General features: G+C 41.8%; 1 protein-coding gene and 2 long non-coding RNA genes across 7 annotated transcripts in view; 2 read left to right on the top strand and 1 right to left on the bottom strand.

The window, feature by feature from the left end:
• The window catches only part of LOC115648604, a 10,670-nt gene extending 8,370 nt beyond the window's left edge, over positions 1–2,300 (top strand). Inside the window, exon 3 of the long non-coding RNA XR_003999616.1 lies at positions 2,072–2,300. This is a non-coding gene — a long non-coding RNA (uncharacterized LOC115648604). The remainder of the gene's footprint in view (positions 1–2,071) is intronic.
• Positions 1–10,790, bottom strand: part of CCDC28A (coiled-coil domain containing 28A) — an 11,491-nt gene extending 701 nt beyond the window's left edge. Inside the window, exons 1-6 of one of the 3 annotated variants that reach the window (XM_030556441.1) lie at positions 10,625–10,790; positions 10,078–10,240; positions 6,824–7,190; positions 5,232–5,395; positions 3,056–3,210; positions 2,308–2,330 (exon numbers count right to left, since the gene is read on the bottom strand). In XM_030556441.1, coding sequence (XP_030412301.1) covers positions 2,308–2,330; positions 3,056–3,210; positions 5,232–5,395; positions 6,824–6,981 — 500 coding nt within the window. In that variant the 5' untranslated portion in view covers positions 6,982–7,190; positions 10,078–10,240; positions 10,625–10,790. The remainder of the gene's footprint in view (positions 1–2,307; positions 2,331–3,055; positions 3,211–5,231; positions 5,396–6,823; positions 7,191–10,077; positions 10,241–10,624) is intronic. The other 2 variants (XM_030556440.1, XM_030556442.1) reach the window with 2 other exon arrangements.
• Positions 10,719–23,104, top strand: LOC115648603. 3 transcript variants are annotated; one of them, XR_003999613.1, is made up of 4 exons: positions 10,719–10,802; positions 10,894–11,099; positions 12,737–12,902; positions 21,859–23,104. It is a non-coding gene; the product is annotated as an uncharacterized LOC115648603 (long non-coding RNA). The 3 variants fall into 3 exon arrangements; XR_003999612.1 differs by lacking the exon at positions 12,737–12,902; XR_003999614.1 differs by lacking the exons at positions 12,737–12,902; positions 21,859–23,104 and adding an exon at positions 11,185–11,613.

Here is a 23,104-nt window from a genome sequence, read left to right as displayed (position 1 = left end):
GGAAAAAACAGTATTACAAGTCATCTTAGTGCTAAGCACATTGTCACCAATTTAAAAATAAATTAATTCTCTTCTGTTTTATTGCAATTACAGAATAGCCTGAACCAAAGTTTTTCAATAAAATGCAAATAGTAAAAATGAAATACATATTTAATATTTTCCTTGCCTAAAAAAATAAGTTTAAATTTAGAGACTATTAACAAATCTTAAATGGGAAGATTGAAAGAATGGAGGCATGCAGGTACCTAGAAGGGCACAGCCCTGATCTTGTGCATTTACATAAGAAAATGTATTAAATAAGTCTCTTAGAATACAGACCATTCACTACTAATCTGAGGACATTTGAAATCCTCATTAAAATACTATCCTTATATTAAAAGATGCTAACTCAGATCAGTTGCTTATATAATTAGATCCCAATGAAGCACAGACATTTTAGAACCACTTTTTCTGACAAGGGCAGGAACAGTTATGCCATGAATTTCTGTAAATGCTGTAACATGGTAAATGAGTTTTATAGCAGGGGCTGATTTCACTTAATACCAGTAAGGTTGCACAACAGTTTCCAATAAATCCTACTCAAATTCCAAAACATACACCTTTGGGACTGAAATATTTCACACTTGGCCTCTGGCTTGGTGAAACATTTTGGAAAGTTCTCTCTCACCTACTTATATCAGGGGCAGGCAAACTTTTTGGCCTGAGGGCCACATCGGGTTTCCAAAATTGTATGGAGGGCCAGTTAGGGGAGGCTGTCTCCCCCCAAACAGCCAGGCGTGGCCTGGTCCCCACCTCCTATCCGAACCCACCCTGCTTCTCCCCCTGACGGCCCCCTGGTACTCATGCCCCATCCATCACCCCCTGCTCCCTGTCCCCTGACCACCCCCAGACTCTCCACCTCTGACTGCCCCCTGCTGCCCCATCCAACCCCCCCTCTCATTCCTGACTGCCCCTGGGACCCCTGCCCCATCCAACCCCCCTGTTCCCTGCCCTCTGACGGCCACAAACCCTATCCACCCCCCGCCCCTGACCATGCCACCCAAACTCCTCTGCCCTCTATCCAACCTCCCTTCCCCCTTACCGTGCAGCACAGAGCACCGGTGGCTGGCGGCATTACAGCTGCGAAGCCCAGAGCACTGGGTCAGGCCGCAGCTCTGCAACTGCACCGCCTGGCCACCTGGGGACTGGGGTACAGCATGGGGCTTGGGGATAGCCTCCTGGAACAAGAGTTCAGGGGCTGGGCAGGAGGGTCCTGCGGGCCGGATGTGGCCCACAGACCGTAGTTTGTCCCCCTCTGACTTTTATATGGTCCTTGTTACTGTTGTATCTGAGCATCTTATACTTGTGGATACATTTATGATCACAGCACCCCTGCGAGGTAGGGGAACACTATCATCCCCATTTTACAGACAGGGAAGTGAGGCACAGAGAGATTAAGTGACTTTTTCACACAGGAAGTAGATTTTAGAGCAGGGAATTAAACTGTCTCTCTCAAGTCCCAGGCTGATGCCCTAACCACTGGACCATCCTTCTGCAATGGTTAGGAGGCTTACAAGAATGGAAATGACAACTTAAGGTAATGTATACATTAATCTGAATGTAAATTATTTAGCTGGTTAGTTGCAGCTGTTAATGCTTAGGCATTTAATGGTAATGCTGCAGTTTTGTATTTTGCATATTTAAATGATCTATGTTCTAAGCTTGTGTGCAAGTTTCCTCTTTCGACAGGAGCCCTAAAAAGTGTTGTGGAAAACTGAAGAATATTAGAATTTTTTTGCCCTAGTTTCAGCAGGACAGAACTCCACTCCTGAACATTTTAGGAGGCATATTATTATGCGTGGTTGCTCCAGAGTTCCTAGCCAAAGTGGGTAGTTTATATCAAGGTCTGCACTCAACTGGCTAAACAGTCTTTTTTCTCAACATGTCCAGTCTAAAATTTTATACTTCAGCTATGACAATTTTAGATATCTGTGTCTGATGTACCTTTTTCTTTCAAAGTGTAAACAGAAACAGTTAATGAAGAAATCTTTAAAGAAAAAGCCTATTCACAAAGCTTTGTTTATATCTACAGCAACCTACCATTTGAGTGTTACAGGAAAGCCATCTGTAAGCTAGAGGGATCTGAAAACATGACATACTACAGCCCTGAGCTTCAAAAAGGAGCACAGTTAAAATCCACTGAACTCTCCTGAGCTACAGAACACCTGTGAAATGTATTTTCTGGAAATTTAATAGTATAATTTTGATTCTGATCAACTTTTTATTGCAAAAATGTTCACCAAAAATGACATTTAATAAAAAGGATACATAGAAGAATTCAGTTCTTCCAGCTGCAATATAAATGAACAAAGTATGAGAAAAAACACTGTAGTTATAATTAATGAAGTAAACATGTCAATAATACAATTATAAATGGTACTAACACAAATTTAGGGTCTGTTGCAAAAAAATTAAACAAGGCCTTCATGATAGTACTGTAAGTTTAAAAGCAAGTGTAGCTCTACACTAGGAAGTTTTGAGAAATTGGACTTTTTGGATATTTAACAGTTTTCCTGTTTATCAAAGAAGGCACACAGGAAAAAAAAAAGATTGATACATTTAGAATACATAGGTCCAGATAATTCTCTCTGTCTAGTCTCTGCTAGGTGTGGCAGAGTACAGAAAGAACACAGGGAAGATGGTTCAGCTCCCTGATGCTCAGGCTGGTTCTACATCAGCCTAAGCTCTGAAACAGTTTGCAGGACCTTAAAGGCTCCTCTAAACTGCACAAACTGGTAGAGGCACCACAAGGAGTAGTCTGAATAAGAGGGATGGACAAGGCACTTGTATTTCCTCAGAATTAATGCTGAGGAAGTAGAATCCCGGGCAGATATGGGAAATATCCTGGGTCATTAGAGTCATGTTTTTCCTCAACACATTTAAACCTAAATTCCTGAGACAACTAAGGTCTTCAAGTTGTATAGAAATAATACCACTGCTGGATCCTGTTCTTGAACCAGATCTAGTTCTGTGAAGCAGCTTCAGTGGAAGATGGTCCTGTCTTGACTATACTTACATCTGATAGCAGCCTATCCAAATTGGAGTCACTGGCAAGTTTTCTTTTATCTTCAGGAAGTTCTTCCAGCTCCCCATAGAGTTCCAAATTCAAGCGAGCTAGCTTCTCCTGCATCCCCCGCACATGTTCCATCTGTTCTATGGAACACTCATGTCCTGAACAAAGCAGATTGTAAAGCTGTTATGTAAGAGTCTGACAATGAGGTAAGGAGCAAAGTCTAAGCTCCTGCATGTATATCTTAGATGGATTTTTGTAGTAGAGGGGAAAAAAGTGGTCAAATATCAGAAACAAATCCATTTACCTTTCATAGGACTCGGTTTTATTTTTCCATGTTTATTACTGTAACTTTTTAAATAGGAGCTTCTGTCCTTGCATTTGATCCTGTACTTGGGTCATGCTGAATTTGTGATATCAATCATTTCAATAGCAAGAAACTAAGATTTTAAAGGTGCAATATTCTCACCATTTTCTGAATAGAAGATCTGCATGCTGGATATAGTTCACCTCTGCCCCATCTCTAGACCTGGCCTTATTTTTCACTTAAAGTGTTATCGGACTAAACTTGGCTGTTCCTGGGGTTTCTCCTGTCGCACCTCATAACCTCTGTCTCTCAGACATGCTCAACCCTCTCCTATTTAACCAGATTATAGCTAATTGGATACCCCGAACTAATGTCTGTACTTTACAAAAGTACCTCCACACTTCTCTGCAGGGTTGAAGCACCTGGCAGCAGGAACAACTAAGCAAAAGGGCCCTGTAACCCCATGCGGAGACCTAGAAACTTAGACCTCTTGTATACAATATTATGATTCCACTTCAAGGTCAAAGAGAAGAGTAAGATGGGCTGCATGTATGAAAGCAAATATCTTTAATTGCATTTGACCCAATCCTGCTCATATTAAAGTTAATGACCACATTTCATGAGAGCCATGGGCTTAGGTCCTAAACAAGAGCACTGAGCACTTTGATGCCATGATGAGGCATAGGTTCTGAAAAAACTCCATTGCAGAATTGAGTGGAAATGTCACATGACATGCCTAGGTTCTAAAGGTAAGAATCATCTTCATGGACCCTCAATCAATAGTTCATGAAGCAGAATAATTCTGACTATAGGCAAGAATTTGCAGTGGTAATCAATTTATAGTACAAAAATTCACCCAAAAAGAGGAAATAGGCCTAACCTATGCTAGGATTTTAGAAGCTACTCAATACCAACCCCTTTTCCTATCACCTCTTGACCAAGTAATATAGCATCACTATAACAGTGTTGGCTTAAGAGGCACTGAACCAGGCTCTGTTAGCTCAGAACCTGCTAGCATAGCTCCCATCAAGGGAACTGGCTGGAGCTGGCAGGGTGTGGCTCATTAAAGGAGCCTAAGAGGAAGGCCTAAAAAGCTAGCAGGAAGGAAGTAGGAGGGGAGGAACAGGAAAATGAGGTCCTGTTGCTCCCAGCTGCTGTAAGAGCAAGCTGTTCCCTAAGGGGCTACCTGACGGGTATTGAATTGTATATAGCTGTATATATGTGGTGGTGGGAAAATACTGGAAAATAAAAGGGCACAGCTGTGTGAAAGAGTGGTCTCCAGCAAATTTGTACTGTGAGCAACGAAGCGCTCGTCTGCAATCACACTTTAAACAACATTTACAGGTGAAGTTCTACACAGAAGCTCTATTTCTGGCAAGATGTAAATTTGGCAAAAACAGAATTCAGTCTTCCAGCATAAGACAAAATTTTAAACTTCTTAATTCTAATTAAATATTAGCAGGTATACAGTTTGAATGGGTTTCCTACTTCAGAATTTACTATTTCATTTCATAAAGGCATCTTATTAGCGAAAATGTAACCAAGAAATATTTAACATATGCAAAGTATTTTTAAACTTGGTATTTTAAATCTAGAAACCAAGAAACTGATGTGTGTCCCATACAATTGGAACACAATCTCTTAGCACACAAGCACTACGAAAGGGACTTTTTTCCACAGCATAGACCCAAAGATAACCCTATGATTCAAAGGGTTGCTATCTCAAATGGCCAATAAAATAATCATGTCCAAGTATAGACTAACCTCTTATCTAATACAGACTGACAGTCTCTCTGTAACCAGCACATCTGTTTGCAAAAAAACTGCTATCTTATATAAAAGCAACAGCTGGGTAAAGAAATCCCACATATTTACCGAATGCTTGAAGTTTGCCAGAGTGGAAATCATTTAGAAGGCTCAGAAGTCCCCTCTCCATCTCTTGAACGTCTGATACATCTGTGAGAAAAGAGTGCTGTATTGGAGCTGCCTGTGCCCCTTTTCCTTCCCCTCCTGGAGGTTTGGCTTTTTCTTTTATTCCTCTGAGGAAATTAAAGACATCTAATTTTACAGACAAGACTACCTTCCTCTTCTTGCTCCTCCTGAAGAAGTGCAATGAAGGACTATCCTAGAAATTGGCCTTAAAAAGACAACTGTAGTGAATGTACATACTTAACTGCACCATCAAATTACAAAGCGTAGATCACATATTTTACCTAAATATAAAGTGATCATATTGTGAAGCCACTATCTTGACCATCTGATAATACAAAGCAGGACTCCAAGAATCTGCTTTCTTATTACCATTAGAAAGCACAGGATAATCCACACATTTTCCTTTTAAAAGTATTAAGAAAACCCTTTTGATTTCCCAGTACTTTGATAGGAAGCAGACTTCTGGAACTCTACTTGGCATCAAACTAGGCCCCTGGGTGGGGAAGTAAATAACAAGGCAACCACATTCACTGAACAGATATTTCTAATGTATACATTCACATTAGCTAAGATTTTATAACTTGTCACTAGTTTTATTTTTCTTCCGTAAAACTGCATGAAAGTTAGCCAAACACACACATACAAGTGTGGAGAAAACTCAAATGAATTAAATCCTTTTAGTCAACTGTTCCATGAGTAGCTTACCCTGATGTAAATACAGTTTTGTTGGCTGAATACAAGCTGCAACTACTACTACAGTTTAGAAACTGCAATAAATTTCCATATGACCACCCCCTGTCAAGTCAGGCTAATAGCTTGGCCATCCACAGAAATGATTCATATATACAAATAAGTTTAGGTCAAATTTAACAACAACAAAAATATCAAAGTGATTATATTACCCCTATATCTTGCCAAATGAGGAAGAATCCTGTTGTGTATTTTAAAACATTACTGAGTTGCACACAATGATAAATTATAGTCCACTCTCACATCAGCTGCAGGTACTATAGATGTCTAGAGTGGTACCTCTTGCATTTTGGATAATATAATATTTCTAGGGAAAACATTTTTCCTGAAATGCAATGGAGAAAGCATATCTACTGCACTTCTGAGTGGCAGATTCAGCAAGCTCTGCCATTCTGCTGATATTGGCACCTCCACACTAGATCTCAGTGCAGCACTGATAAAGTTAATTACTACAAAGATTGCTTAAGAATTTTGTTCTCAACCCTATTCTCTACCCACCTCTGCCTACATGCATTAGTTCACTGTTTAATCTCCAGCTAATACACCTCTACCTCGACATAACGCTGCCCTTGGGAGCCAAAAAATCTTACCATGTTATAGGTGAAACTGTGTTATATTGAACTTGCTTTGATCCGCCCCCTGGAGCACGGCTTTACTGCATTATATCCAAATTCGTGTTATATCAGGTGGCATTATATCGAGGTAGTGGTGTACTTTTAGGCCAATAATCCCAACTCACTCTCCTTTTCCCACCCTCAATGATTTGTAGAATATTAAGAACTTACCTTTTTAACTTTGGTCTTTGTGAATTTGCTTGTGGTGCAGGATTTGAAAATGCTGTACTTCTACTGACCGGCACAGAATTTTTCTTGGCATTAGCAACCTGAGTTGGGTGACTACTGGATGATTTGGGGCTCCTCCTCTTGATTTTCCTTTCTTCCATTTCTGCTGGTTAATTACTGCACTCAGACTAATTTCTTATCTTATGGAAGGAATAATATAATTAAATATCCATTGAAAGGGGCAAATGAGTTATTTATTATAAAGAGCTGCAGTGATGCTCAGGCATATTGTATAAGAGTCTAGTCACAGATCAGCAGCAACTGCTTTACCCAAAAGTAAATCTTGATTTTCAAGATACGCTGGCAAAGCCTGTAAGAGCAGCAGAAAAATCAAGATCACAAATCTAGAACTTCCAAGTCAGCTGGAGCCCTACTAGTAACTAAACTATTCTAATACATTTATTTTCTGTTACATGACTGGTGTCTACTAGAAATCACCCTTTCAGCCACTCTTACTCAATTATAGTCTAAGCGGAATAATCAGAGATGACTGAAGCAAATTGTAGTATTGTACAATGCATTAATATTCTAGAAATAACCTATATGTACCCAAATATTTAAAAACCACATCACTATGTATTTTATAACAGCAATAATGAGCTTGGTATATGGCATTTCCTGGAAATTAATGACTAGGTGGAGTCAGTGCCCTACAGCTGCTCTTCAATCTTTATTAGTTAATTCTGTCATTTCCTCAAAGTAGTCTTTCAGCAGTTAAAAAAAGCTCGCACTGAAAGCACATGGGAGCAGAGTAAGAAAACTGAAAAAAGTAATAAGCCTGTTCAACTGCCACACTCCAGATGCTTTCCAGTTCTACTTTCTGCATAGAAGTAGCAGAATGAGCATTATATAAAAGCAAGCTAATATTAAATGTAGCAGTAAAATAAAAACCAGTATAACAAATGGCATTACTTCGTAGTCCATCTACTGCTGCCCTATTGTCAATGGAGAAAAACAGAAGCGGAAAAAGCCAGTTCCCTTTGCCACTTCAAACTTCTCTACTCCTCCTTCATTTTACAGCGAAACTTGGGGTTTCTGTTATTCATTCTTTCCTTCTCATGGCCAGCCTTTATTTAGAAGGGACCAGCCTATCTTCAGGGGTGACACTTACACCATAATGCACTGACCCAAGCCTGCTGTTTTCCTTCATTATTTAGAATTACTGTAAATTGATTAATAAAAATTAAAGGAATTGGGGATGAAGCAGAAACTTTGGACACAAGAAAAATCTTAACAGCCTGATTGCATAGGGGTGTCCCTGTGAGTTCATACTACGTGTCCAACCATCACGGAAACATTGGCTTCAAACAGCATGAGAGCAGGGCCAGCAGTTCTGCAGGGCACAGACCAGGGTTTCTCAAACAGGTGTCACCGCTTGTGTAGGGAAAGCCCCTGGCGGGCCAGGCCAGTGTGTATACCTGCCCCATCCACAGGTCCGGCTGATCGCGGCTTCCACTGGCTGCAGATCCCTGCTCCGAGTCAATGGGCACTGCTTGGAAGCGGCGGTCAATAAGTCCCTTGGCCCGCACCACTTCCTGCAGCCACCATTGGCCTGAAGCGGCGAACCATGGCCAGTGTGAGTCGCGATCAGCCAGACCTGAGGATGGGGCAAGTAAACACACCGGCCCGGCCCACCAGGGGCTTTCCCTATACAAGCAGCAACCCTTGTCTGAGAAACCCTGGCACAGACTGTTCTGGCGTGATTGCGTTCACAGGGTGAGTTGTACATCCTGACACTGGCCCATGGATGTTGGTTGAGGCTCGTCTTGTGCTATGTCTGGTGTGATGCCATTTACCCAACCCCAAACTCAAACGCCACAAGTCAGATTCATAGGTAGGGTTGCCAACTTTTGAATCCCACAAAACTGAACACCCTACCCTGCCCCTTGCCCAAGGCCATGCACCCTGCCTTGTCCCTTCTGCAAGGCTCTGCCCCCTGCTCACTATGTTCCCCTTCCCTTTGTGGCTCACTCTCTCCAACTCCCACTCACTTTCACTAGGCTGGGGCAGGAGGTTGGGGTGTGGGACGGGGTGAGGGCTCCATCTGGGAGTGTGGCCTCTGGGGTTGGACCACGGTTAAGGGTGTGTGAGAGGGCTCCAGGTTAGGGTTAAGGGTGCAGGATTGGGCTCTAGGCTGGGGCAGGGGGTTGGGATGCAGGGGGGGTCTCTAGCCTGGGGCTCTGTCTTGGGGTGCAGCTGGGGGGTGGGGCTGAGGGATTTGGAGCATGGGAGGGGACTATGGGTTAGAGGCAGGACGTGGGGTGCAGATGAGGGCTCCGGGATAGGGTCAGGGATGAGGGGTTCAGGGTGTGGGAGGGGGCTTTGGGCTGGGGCAGAGGACTAGGGTGCAGGGGGGGTGCAGGTTCCATCTGGGGGTGCAGGGTCGGGGGTGGGGCTGAGAAGAGGTTTGGGGTATATAAGGGTGCTCCAGGTTTGGGGGGGGCTCAAGGCTGGGGCTTGGGTTGGACCGGCAGCACCCAGTCAGCAGCACAGCGCGGGGGCTAAGGCAGGCTTCCTGCCTGTCTTGGCTCCGCAGACCACACTGTGCGCATCCTGGAAACCGCCAGCAGTAGGTCCAGCTCTTAGGTGCAGGTGCGACAGGTGGCTCAGCTCCACACGCTGCTCTCACCCACAGGCTCTTGGCCAATGGAAGTGCAGAGGGCAGAGCAGGGCTCAGGGCCCTGTGTCTCCCCCTTCCCCAGGAGCTGGACCTGCTGGCTGCTTACGGGGTGCAGGCGGGCAGCCAGGACAAGTAGGAACTAGTTCGCCTTGCTCCACAGCACCACTGACCGGACTTATAACGGCGCAGTCGGTGGTGCTCTCCGGAGCGCCAGGTACCTTTTCAACCAGGTGTTCCAGTCGAAAACCAGACACCTGGCGCCCTGTTCACAGGTGATGGGACTACGGGTGCTGCTGCCCCCTTGCAGTGTTTCCATCACAGACGGGTTTACAGTTTGGCTCAATGGCGCTCAGCGCCGCCACTCTAAACACTGAGCCAGACCCCGCTCAGCCCGCACCAGCCCCGAGAGCTGCACCGGGGCGGGGCGTGTTGTGCGTTACACGGCACCGAGCCCAGGGGCTGCTCCTGTCTCGCGGCACCGCCTGCCCGGCTCAGGGTTCCGGGGCCAGCCCCCGCCACTCCCACTCAGGAGCCCGGACCAAGTCCCCCCAGCCCCCGCGATCCGCCCAGGCCCTACCTGCGCAGCTTCCCGTTTCACCGGTCTCCTAGCGTGTTTACGGAAGTGACGCACTCGTCACGTGAGAAAGCAACACCTCCTCATAGGACCTTCGGTGGGCGCGCTGTGGGAGCGGGAGTGCAAGCCTCCCCCACCCCCTCCGGCGCGCTAGTCTGTAGCCGGCCTGTGCAGGAAGAGCGAATAAACTACAACTCCCAGAATTCCCTGCGGCGAGAGCCGGAAGGGAGAAAAAACCGAAACGACCCTCTCTGTAGTGGTGGGGCCAGAAGTGTCCCCCGCCTCGCCCCGTCCCATTTTAAAAGGGCTTGCCCCTCTCAACCCTGAGAAACGCAGCCTGGTCGCCAGGGTTACGGGGAGGGGTTCAGCTCTGTCGCGGGGCGCGAGTCCCCCGCGCTGGCACGCGGTAAAAGGAACGTGGGCTCGTGGCAGCAGCTGCACCCTCACGCGCTGTGCGCAAAGCGCTGACAGGCGCCCAGACGAAGCCCACCCCCCCCAGGGACACACCCCTTCCAGGCTCGTGCACAGCCCTGCCTAGGCCAGGTGTCACCTCTGATCCGGGGCGTGCAGCCAGCGGGTCTGAACTGGGTCCGCAGTAGCTGCGCAGCACGTGAGTCACAGGCCCTGGAGCTTGGTGGCAGGCAGTGCCGCAGCTTCCATTTAGGCGGCCTAGGAATTGCCTAGGGCCTCACGATTATTGGACTGCATTTTGCTGGAGGGGGCGGCAGGTGGGTCCGGTGGAGCTGCCGCAGTCGTGCCTGCGGAAGGTCGGCTGCTCGCGTGGCTCCGGTGGACCACCCGCAGGCACGACTGCGGCAGCTCCATTAGAGCCGTGGTGGCAGCCGACCGTCCGCAGGCATGACTGTGGCAGGGGCGGTCCTTGTGGCGGGATCCCTGGACCCGGATCTCTGTGCAGGAGCAGGACAAGGGCAGACACCTGTCAATTCCTTCCTTCCTTCTGCAGGTGGCAGCTCCGAGTCACACGCTGGATCTTTTAATAGCTCTGTACGCGGCTTGTAGGCCAGGTAGAATTCAATTTTTTTATAACTGCGACAAATAACATTGATTATTTTTAAGCATTTTTCTAAAAATTCTTATCCATTTTCACAGTTGCAGGAAATTATGGCGCATAGGTGCTGGAACTAGGAGTGCTGCTACACCCCATGGCTTGAAGTGCTTTCTATCATGTACAGGGTTAATAGTTTGAGTAAATGGCTCTCAGTACCACCACTGTACAAATTGTTCCAGTGCCCTTGTAATGGGGTGGTTCCACACAATCATTGTTTAATGACAGGACTTATTGAGATTCAAAAAATTAAAACTTTATAACCATTAAAACATATATTGTCAATGTCATGGCAAAATATACAAAGTGAATATCCTTAAATCAAACTCTTAATAAGTTCTCAGTATGTTTTTTTTTCTTACTTTGATAACCAACATATATGAATCAGCAATGGAAATATTCTGTGGTTGGTTTGTGTGTATGGTGAAAATGATATTTACTGAGATTTACCAATAAAAGCAAATCCCCCAAGTCTATCTGTTTTCCTATCTGCAAAGCAATAGATTAACTTTTTAAACAAAGTGTTTGTTTTAGGAATAATTACTTTTCCAGTGCTACTACACTAATTGTTTCCAGCACTTCTATTGTGTTTTGTTTTGGTTTTTTGCATTTAGTAGGTGCTAAGAAGAGGAAGAATGAGGCCGATGAGTGCCTGTTGGTACTGCCCTCTAATTTAATTACAAATTAATTAAGCCCCAAAATGATTTCCAGAAGTATTATGGCATGTAACAGTTCTGTACTTTGGAAAACTGGTAATGACAGCTTCAGGTTGTAACCTAGAAAGTTCCAAGAATATATTCCCCTGTTGTATCTGCAAATAAATTTTCTCTCTAACTTCAAGAAACAACCGGAACAATTCCAAGATAGCCATGAGAAGATAGCATGTTTGAATCTTAAAATGGGATGCAATGGGTATGTTGAGAAATGTGAGCACTAAAATGCCTGAAATTACATTTTTTTATAAAGTCTTGGGAATCTGCTTTGGATAATCTAAATCATGAGAGAATTCAGGAAAACGTTTATTTTTAAATATTGTAATGCTGTACCTATTTCTTTGGTGCACATAAATCAGTGTGATTCAAAATGAAATTTGTCCAGACACGTCACCAGATAAAGCAATGGATCAGGCTTCAAAACAGTTCTGTAAAGAGGGCCAAAAAACATTAGATCTAGCAGGTCTGTCCTGACTGATTTTGTCTTTTTTTTCCATATGTGATACATTATAGTTTCATATGTTATAGGGGACATGTTAGAGATCTGGATATCAGGACTCTTGGGTCCATCACTGACTTGTTCCTGTGACCTTGGGCAAATGAGTAAGTGCCCAATCCCACAAACGCTTATGTACATGCCTACATTTAAGCATGTGAAGAGTCCCCTTGAAGTCAGGACTGTTCACTTACTTGAAGTTAAGCATGTGCTTTTAACCTCTGAGTCTATTCCATCTATAAAATAGGAATGCTTCCCTGCAGGTGTTGAGGCTTTATATTTTGATATCTGGGGGTAAAATGGCCATTATTATAGTTACAAAATCTGATGATTTTCTGTGCTGCTTCAGGAGTTAGTATTTTACATGGTATTTACATTATTTTCCAGGTATGGGAATCAGTATCATTAATGCTTTGTCACTCCATCATTTACTCATAATTTCATGCACCTTCTGCAGTACTCCCCCACCCGCCTGTCAGTTAGCTACTGTTTCCATGCCCCCTGCGTCTCACAAAATCTTCAGAAATCCAACTGTTCCACAAAATCTTACAAGGTATAAAACTTCTGTGTTGAGTTTGATGTTTCTATCCTGTTTGTTTTATTCTTTCTTGTGTTGTTAGATTTTAAGATCTTCACAGCAGGATTTGTGCTTTTAGATTTAACTACATTTGTTGTAAAACCCACTGTACACTTACACCACTTTATGAAAGTAATGAGTGTTGGAGGAATTGGGACTTCTTAATTAACTTGTTCACTCTCTTCTGGCTCCTAAACAGTGCCTTCAGGCTGTATCATGCCAGGTGCTGTATCCTTAACTGCTATTGGCTTCTGTCTGCAGTGTTGTTGTAGTCATGTTGGTCCCTAGATCTGAGCGAGATAAGGGGTGTGAGATAATATTTATTTGATCAACTTCTGTTGGTGGAAGAGACAAGCTTTCGAGCTTCACAGAGCTATTTGCCAACAGGTGATAGGGTAATTTTTGTCTTTTATCGCTTTTCTGTCTGAGTTCGTTTGACAGCATAGTGATTCTCTGGTTTCACCCACATAGTTGTTGGGGCATTTGATGTACTAGATGAGTAACCACATGTTGTGATAGGCATGGGTAGGACTCCTGGATCTTGAAAGGTGTATTGTGAGGGGTATTGATCATTGTAGAAGTGGAGATATGTCTGCAAGTTTTGCATCTGTTATAGCTGCATCTGGTGCCGCTTTCAGCTAGGGTGTCATGCTCTGTGAATAGCTGTTTCGGCTGATGAGATTGAGGGAGTTGTTTTGAAGGCCAGAAGAGGTGGTTTGGGAAAGAGTTCTTGCAGCATGTGGTCCCCATCAAGTATGGATTGTGATTGTTTGAAGATACCTTGTATGGGTTCCAGAGCGGGGTAGATGACAACAAGAGCTGTGCGGTCAGTGGGGGGTTTTTTTTGGAAGTGGGGTGTCTATATGGAAGGAGGTTCTCTCTGGGTATTTGTGGCCCATTCCATTACAAGTTCTCTGTTTCTTTGGTGAGGCGTCCTTGTTTGGTGAAGGCAATTTTAAGTATCTTAAGGTGTATATCCAGGACTTTCTCTTCTCAATATATTCTGTGGTATCTAAAAAGAACAGGTGGCTGTAGATAAGATTTTTTGGTGTGTCTGGGGTGGCTTTTGGCTCTATGGAGGTAAGTGTAGTAATCCGTGGGTTATTGTATATAGTTTGTGATGCTGGCAGACCAGGGTCATACCAGAGTGCATTTAGGCCAATTCACTTGTGTATTGGTATAGCTCAAAGTGGTTGTTGAAGGTAGAAGAGCATATTTGGTGTTTAGACTTCATCAAACTAATGGGATGTTAATTGAACATAAGAACAGCCATACTGGGTCATACCAGAGGTCCATCTAGTCCTGTATCTTGTCTTCTGACAGTGGCCAGTGTCAAGTGCTCAGAGGGAACAACCAGAACAGGTAATCATCAAATGATCCATTCGCTGTCACTCATTCCCAGCTTCTGGAAAACAGAGGCTATGGACACCATTCTGCCTAATAACCATTGATAGACCTATTCTCCATGAATTATTCTAGTTCTTTTTTAAATCCTTGACAACATCCTCTGGCAAAGAGTTCTACAGATTGACTGTTTGTTGTGTGAAGAAATACTTCCTTTTGTGTGTTTTTAAACCTGCTACCTATTAATTTCATTTGGTGACCCATAGTTCTTGTGTTATTTCCTCCTTCTCACAATCCTTCTTTCTTTACTTTCTCCACACCAGTCATGATTTTATAGACCTCTATCATATCCCCCACCAGTCATCTCTTTTCTAAGCTGAAAAGTCCTGGTCTTATTAATCTCTCCTCATATGGAAGCCGTTCCATACCCCTAAGGCAAAGAGCAACTGCTGCAACACTAGGTCCCAATCACTGGAATGCTCATTTTTGAATTTACATATCATGGCCCCCAAAGTTCTGTTAAACCTCTCCACCAGGTCATTTGTTTGTTGGTGGTAAGGGGTGGCAATCAAGTGGTTCACCCTATGAGCTTCCCACAGGCCAAAGGCTCAGGAACAGGGATAGTGTGAAAGCTTGCTTAGCCTGGCTGCGGGTGACCATTCCCACCCTCTTGGCTAGCTTCACATGGTTGACCAAATCTTCCCCCAGCAGCATGGGAATGGGATAATCATCATAGACTGCAAAAGTCCACATTCCTGACCAGCCCTTGTACTGGACAGGCAACTCGGCTGTAGGCAAGTTTAAAGATTTTGACATGAATGGTTGAATCATCACTTGGGCCTCTGGGTTGATGAATTTGGGGTCCACTAAGGATTGGTGGATAGCTGACACCTGTGCTCCAGTGCCCCTCCATGCTGTAGCCTTCTTCCCGCCCACACTCAGTTTCCCTTTGCTCTGAGGGTATCTGGGAGGCATCTGGGTCTGAGGACCTTGGGTGCGACTCTGGTGTCTGTTGGGGTGCTTGGGGCCTTCAGATGGCCTTCACATGGTCCAGCTCATTACATTTACAGCTCTTTACATTTAAAACATTGCCCAGCTGACTGGTCACTGGGGCGAGGTTGGGTGCTGGAGACTGGTGTGGTGGAATAAGGTGTCTGGGGTTTTCCTTGGGATATAGGTGGGGCCTTGAGTTGCCCCTGATAATAGGGTTTTGTTTTGGGTTGTTCCTTCTGATATTCACTGTAACTGCTACTAGTTTTTTTCCTTTTCTGCCACCTCCACCCATTTGGTTCCAATCTCCCCTGCCTCAATTACAGTTTTGGGCTTCCCATCTAGGATGTACCTTTCTGTTTCCTCAGGAACACCTTCTAAGAAGTGCTCCATTTGCATTAGGAAAGACAGATCTTCCAGAGAGTTAACACTTGCTCCTGATATCCATGCATCCTAATTTCTTCCAATGTGGTAGGCGTGTTGGGAAAATGACATGTCTGGTTTTCAGTTTAGGGCTCTGAACTGCCAACACGTATGCTCAGGTGTTAACCCCATTCTGATCCTTGCCTTTTTTTAAAAAAAATTCATAACTGTTCATATTTTCCTTAGGCATTTCAGCCACCACCTCTGCTAAGGGTCCACTGACCTGCGGCCTCAGCTCTACTATGTCCTGGTCTGTAGAGATGCTGTTCCCAAGGCAGGCCCTTTTGAAATTTTCTAAGAAGGCCTTGGTATCATCGCCTGCCTTGTAGGTGGGGAATTTTCTGGGATGGGAAGTGGTACCTGGAGAGGGTAGGGTTGTCTGGTATATCCGCTTAGCCCTTGCCCTCTCTAACTCCAGTTCATCCTTCCTCTCTTTTTCTTTCTCCTCCATAGCTCTTTTGTGGGCAGCCTCTTTTGCTTTCTCTTCTCTTTTAGCAGCTTCCTTCTTGAGTTGTTTTAATTTGATCGGTCTCTTATGCTCCTTTTCTTTCTCTTGTGCTTCCAGTCTGGCCAGCTCTAGAGTATTAGCAGTGTCACTGGCACTCATTTTCCTGCTTTCTTGTGCTGGGCTACACCCCCTCTGCCGTTCACTGAAACTGGGATGCTCTCAGCTCTGGGGGTACTTAGTTAACAGAGACTTTCACAGCATTTAGTGTTCAGCCTTTCAGGGTTTAACCTAGTTATACCCAAGAGTTAGAAAGGAAAAAAAAACAACCACCCAGCTTGTGAATTCCTTTGCTACTGTAACTTGACCCCTCTGCCTTCAGGCAGAGAGAAAAACGGACAAGAAAAATTTGTCCTTTTAAAATCCTGCTGTGCTCTTGGTTCAAAAATGACCCCACCGCTCTGCCACTATGTCATGGTTCCTTCCCCACTCTGAACTCTAGGGTACAAATGTGGGGACCCACATGAAAGCCACCTAAGCTTATTTCTACCGTCTTAGGTTAAAACCTGGTATGCTGCCGCCACCACCAAGTGATTTAACAAGAAACAGGGAAAGGACTACTTGGGGGGATATTTTGGGGAAAGAGGAACTCCAAGCCCTTACACCCCCTTTTCCTGGGGAGGCTTGAGAATAATATCCTAACCAATTGGTTACAAAGTGATCAAAGACCCAAACCCCTGGATCTTTGGACAATGGAAGAATCAGTCAGGTTCTTAAAAGAAGGATTTTATTAAAAATAAAATGTAAAAATCATCTCTAAAATAAAGATGGAAAATAACTTTACAGGGTAATCAGATTGAAAGAGCCCAGAGGAACCCCCTCTAGCCTTAGTTTCAAAGCTGCAACAAAACAGGGATAAACTTAGCTCTAGCAAAGGTAAAATTCACAAGTTGAGAAAACAAAGATGAAACTAATATGCCTTGCCTGACTGTTACTTACAAGTTTGAAATATGAGAGACTTGTTCAGAAAGATTTGGAGAACATGGGTTGATGTCTGGTCCCTCTTAGTCCCAAGAGCAAACTCCTCCAAAACAAAGAGCACAAACAAAAGCCTCCCTCCCCCACAAGATTTGAAAGTATCTTGTCCGCTTATTGGTCCTTTGGGTCAGGTGTCAGCCAGGTTATCTGAGCTTCTTAACCCTTTACAGGTAAAAGGATTTTGGTGCCTCTGGCCAGGAGGGATTTTATAGTATTGTATACAGGAAGGTTGTTACCCTTGCCTTTATAGTTAAGACAGAAGCCGTTCCATACCCCTAATCATTTTTGTTGCCGTTTTCTGAAACTTTTCCAATTCCAATGTATCTTTTTTGAGATAGGCTGACCACATCTGCATGCAGTATTCAAGGTGTGGGGGTACCATGGATTTATATAGAGGCATTGTGATATTTTCTGTCATCTTATCTATCCCTTTCTTGTGATTCCCAACCTTCTGTTTGCTTTTTTGACTGCCACTGCACATTGAGTGGATGTTTTCAGAGAACTATCCACAATGACGCCAACATCTTTCTTGAGTGGTAACAGCTAATTTAGACGCCATATTTTAATATGTGTAGTTGGGATTATGTTTTCCAAAGTGCATTACTTTGCATTTATCAATGTTGCATTTCATCTGCCATTTTGTTGCCCATTCACCCAGTCTTGAGAGATCTTTTTGTCCCTTTTCCCAGTCTGCCTGGGACTTAACTATCTTGAGTAGTTTTGTATCATCTTCAAATTTTGCCACCTCATGGTTTACCCCTTTTTCCAGATCATTTATGAATATGTTGAATAGGACTGGTCTTGGAACAGACTCCTGTGGGACACTACTATTTACCTCTCCATTCTGAAAACTGATCATTCATTCCTACCCTTTGTTTCCTATCTTTTAACCAGTTACCAATCCATGAGAAGACCTTCCCTCTTATCCCATGACAGCTCACTTTGCTTAAGAGCCTTTGGTGAGGGACCTTGTCAAAGGCTTTCTGAAAATCTGAAATGTTAGATACATTGGATCCCCCTTGCCCCTTGCTTGTTGACCCCCATCCAAGAACTCTAATAGACTGGTGAGGTGTGATTTCCCTTCACAAAAACCATACTGACTCTTCCCCAACAAATTATGTTCATTTATGTGTCTGACAATTTTGTTCTTTACTATAGTTTAAACCAGTTTTGCCTGGTACTAAAGTCAGGTTTACTGGCCTGTAATTGCTAGGATCACCTCTGGAGCCCTTTTTAAAAAATTAGTGTCACATTAGCTGTCATCAGTCATTTGGTATAGAAGCTGATTTAAATGATAGGTTACAGATTACAATTAGTAGTTCTGCAATTGCATATTTGAGTTCCTTCAGAACTCTTGGGTGAAAACCATCTGGTCCTTGTGACTTATTACTGTTTAGTTTATCAATTTGTTCCAAAACCTCTAATAATACCTCAATCTGGGACAGTTCCTCAGATTTGTCACCTAAAAAGAATGGCTCAGGTTTGCGAATCTCCCTCACATCCTCAGCCATGAAGACCTATGCAAAGAATTCATTTAGTTTCTCCACAATGACCTTATCATTCTTGAGTGCTCCTGTAGCATCTTGATCATCCAGTGGCCCCACTGGTTGTTTAGCAGGCTTCCTGCTTCTAATGTACTTAATTTTTTTGCTATTACTTTGAGTTTTTGGCTATTCTTTAAATCCTTTTTGGCCTTCCTAATTGTATTTTTATACTTCATTTGCCAGAGTTTATGGTCCTTTCTATTTTCCTCACTTGAATTTAACTTCCACTTTTTAAAGGATGCCTTTTTGCCTCTCACTACTACCTTTACTTTGTTTAGCCATGGTGGCACTTTTTTGGTTCTGTTTTTTAATTTGGGCTATACATTTAAGTTGAGCCTCTATTGTTGGTGTCTTTAAAAAGTTTCCATGCAGCTTGCAGAGATTTCACTTTTGGCACTGTACCTTTTAATTTCTGCTTAACTAACTTCCTAATTTTTGTGTAGTCCTCCTTTCTGAAATTAAATGCTAAGTGTTGGGCTGCTGCAGCATTTTCCCCACCCCAGGGATGTTAAATTTAGTTATATTATGGTCACTATTACCAAGCGGTCCAGCTATATTCACCTCTTGGACCAGATCCTGTGCTCCACTTACGACTAAATCAAGAATTGCCTCTTCTCTTGTGGGTTCCAAGACTAGCTGCTCCAAGAAACAATCATTTAAGGTGTCAAGAAACCTTATCTCCATCCTATCCTGAGATGCATGTACCCAGTCAACATGGGGATAGTTGAAATCCCCCATTATTGAGTTTTTTTTTATTTTAATAGCCTCTCTAATCTCCCTGAGCATTTCAGTCACTATCACCATCTGGGTCAGGTGGTTGGTAATATATCCCTACTGCTATATTCTTATTATTAGAGCATGGAATTACTATCCATAGAGATTCTATGGTACAGTGTGGTTCATTTAAGATTTTCACTTCATTTGATTCTATGCTTTTTCACATAGTTCCAATCCCCACCAGCATGACCTGTTCTGTCCTTCTGATATATTTTGTACCCTGGTATTACTGTGTCCCACTGATTATCCTCATTCCATCAAATATCTTTTTTTTTTTAATTTGACTGTTTCTAATCAGACCCTACCTGTATTTTATCATCTTCCATCCTTTTCTCCTTAACAGGACATAGAGAATCTCCGTTAATAGATCCTCTGCTAAGGGATGTTTCTGCCTGAACATGTGCTCCTCCATACCTGTTGGCTTTCCCCTAACCCTTAGTTTAAAAACTGCTCAACGACCTTTTTAATTTTAAGTGCCAGCAATCTGGTTCCATGTTGGTTTAGGTGGAGCCGATTCTTCCTGTATAGGCTCCCCCTTTCCCAAAAGTTTCCCCAGTTCTTAATAAATCTCCAGCCCCTCCTCCCTACACCATTGTCTTATCTACGCATTGAGGCCCTGCAGTTCTGCCTGTCTAACTGCATTGCATTGTTTTCACTTATATGGATCCTGTTATATGCAACAGTAAACATTTACATTGTGTATATGCCTATATCTAAATAATTCATAAAAGAAACCTTGTGGAATGCTAATGAAGGACTTCAACAGCAAAAGTACCTCCCTGGAACTTATGTATAAACTCTTCCTCCCCTGGATAGCAGTGATCAAGTGCAGAGTAGAGACAAAAGGGTTGCTTGCCACTGTGGAAGGTGACTATATTTTTCTCAGAGCAGCTGAAATGACATGTATTGTATGTTTCTGAATAAAAGTGAATACTTTCCATGACAAATATAAATATTCAGTTTGTTCAAATGCTATCAGATAAACATTAATTTCACATTCACAAAGCACAAATCAACCCTATAGTAGTTTAGCTTTGTTGTATGAGGGATCAGTTAGAACAATTTATTTACAGTATTAAAACCAGAGCACAAATAGTGTGTAATTTACTCTGGCACACTGTAGAAAAGCACAACAATCAGTGCTGCTTATTTTGGGAATCCATTTTTTAGCATACAAAGTTTCTTTGCTATGCATATATTATCATCACTGCAGATGTATGGATAAAGTTACCTTAAAATAGCATTAGGGAACTTAGAGGAAAGAAAACTAAAATTTAAAAAAATCTCGTTACCAGGTTAAGTAATAATTTTATTCATAATTTGAAAGTTTGATCTGATGGGTAGTAGAATTAACAACATATCTCTGTCTACTTTATTGGTGATTTAGTAGTGCCTATAAACAAAGATAATTGAGAAGGTAATAGGTTGCGGTGAAGTTTAAATTGGTATCTGTTTTAATTGCGGAAATCTTCCTTTAAGATGAATGAATTTTGTTTTGTATAAATAGTAATTTTGCTCAGAATCAAAAACAATGTCTGTATAGTTTGGATTTGATATTGAGAGACATATGGTAGAGAACACTGTTAACTGGAGTCAAATAAAGGTATTGTACATTCAGTGAAACCTGGTATACTTTGGATTAACCACACTGATCCACCTGAGATTTGGAGTAATTTAATGTCATAGTAATTTCTCAAAAATCAAGCTAGGAAAAAATGCATTATTGTTACTCTCTGGGGCATTGTACCAAGATAAAAAATTACAACTCTGGTTCTTTGTGTTTTAAAACAGATTTAATCTCTGTAGTATCAAATACAAAAACAGTGTTTTAATAGGAACATTTGTTTTCCCTTCTTGTTAAAGAAGTGAAATATTAAGTTAATGAAATCTGATTTACTATTAATTATTGTTTGCATGTAGCTCTTGTTACAAACTAGCGAATACACTTTGAATTCCATAGTCCTTTTATTTTAGTATTAGGTTGGGAAATGGATGGTAAAAAGGTGACTCCACAGACTTCCACATCATCTTCCATAAAATGAGAATGTGATACCACCATATTTTTATATATTATCTGATACAAAAATTTTCACATGGAGCCATAGATAAAAGTTGGAAGAGGTGCTGAGGTTCCCCAGAGGTTGTCCAGAAGGAGTAGTCTTTTGGACAGGTAAATGAAATGCAATTTACTCCTTCATTATCATAATCCTGGTTACGTGTGGGCTAGTAAATATTCACGACAATGTGGCAAAGCTGCCATTATGCATAATAAAACTTACCTAAAAAACATACAAAGTTGCCTGCTTCTTCACTGGTTCTTAAACTGGATGATTTGTCTTTCTGTCTCACTCACTTTCTTCTTTCGTTTCAGCATGAAAAAAGCAGCCACAATAAACTTATCGGAACCACGGCTGAAACATCATGAGATTTACAGACTAGTTTTTTAAAGTCCCAAGCAACATTTAAAATTAATAACTTTGTGTACACTAGCTTAGGTAGAAATTTCCTTTTAACTATCTTCATTTTCACACTTTGCAGAAAAAATCTATAGGATTTAATAAAAATGAATATCCTTGGTATGGAATTTTATAAAATGGTTTAAAAGAATTATAGAAAATAAATACTTCTCTCTTACATTCTGTATATATCTAGAGTAATTTCTATATATCTAACCCTACTGGCTTCATCCCTGCTTAATACTATGAAAAATTCCTATAGTATTCAATAATTATTTCAATGTATGTCCTAACAGCAGCATTAGCACATTGTGGATTAGAATTGCCAGATAAATGCATAGGTCAAATAGAGCTTCAGGAGCTTTTCCCTACTAGAAATAGAACGTGAATAATGCAAAAAAAAAAAAAAGGTCTTTAGTAGCAAGCGCATTCCTTTTTAGTGATGATGACAAATCTACTCTTGAAGAAACTGAACTGGAAAAAATATCATCATATATACTTATGAGTTTGGTATTTTGAATGAATAAATGTATAAACAAGTGGATCGTATAATTGATTTTTAGATGTTTTTTATTTAAATTATTTCTTTTAAAAATAAACTTGTTTAAAAATATTTTGAATTAAAAATCAGATTAACACCTTAACTTATTGTAATCTGTAAAAACATTTAAATAAATAAATGCTGAATCCATGAGCCTTTATCAAGAATCAGAGGAAAACATCTAACTTTTGAGGTCAGTCTTTATAAATATTGTATAATAGGTCATGTATTAAGAGCTTGTTTTGTTTAATAAAAATATTATGCTTTTTGTGTGTTTAAATTCTAATTACAATCTTAATGCATCTTGACCACATCATGAGCAAGAAGTTACTTATTTAGTAAATAAGCATATCATTAACCATTTTCTAACATTAAAAATGTTCAATAAGAATCTGAATATTAAGCTTTAAATAATTGCTTAAATAAATTTGTATATAGTTATAATGTATCACTGTTGGCATCAAAAAGATGTACCAAATCTAGTGTAAAGGCTTTATTTAGTTATAAGTCAATGTATTTTTAATGGCTATATCAAACATGTAAAATGCACCTTTCTTTAGAAAACAACTGTAGTACAAATGAAAAAAGTTGATTAAACTAAATCAATGGTTTAAACTGAA

The sequence above is a fragment of the Gopherus evgoodei genome, chromosome 3, assembly GCF_007399415.2.
Source record: "Gopherus evgoodei ecotype Sinaloan lineage chromosome 3, rGopEvg1_v1.p, whole genome shotgun sequence".
NCBI classification, from domain to species: domain Eukaryota; kingdom Metazoa; phylum Chordata; order Testudines; family Testudinidae; genus Gopherus; species Gopherus evgoodei.
Note: the sequence above shows the minus strand (reverse complement) of the source record. Positions and strands in the feature narration are given on the sequence as shown.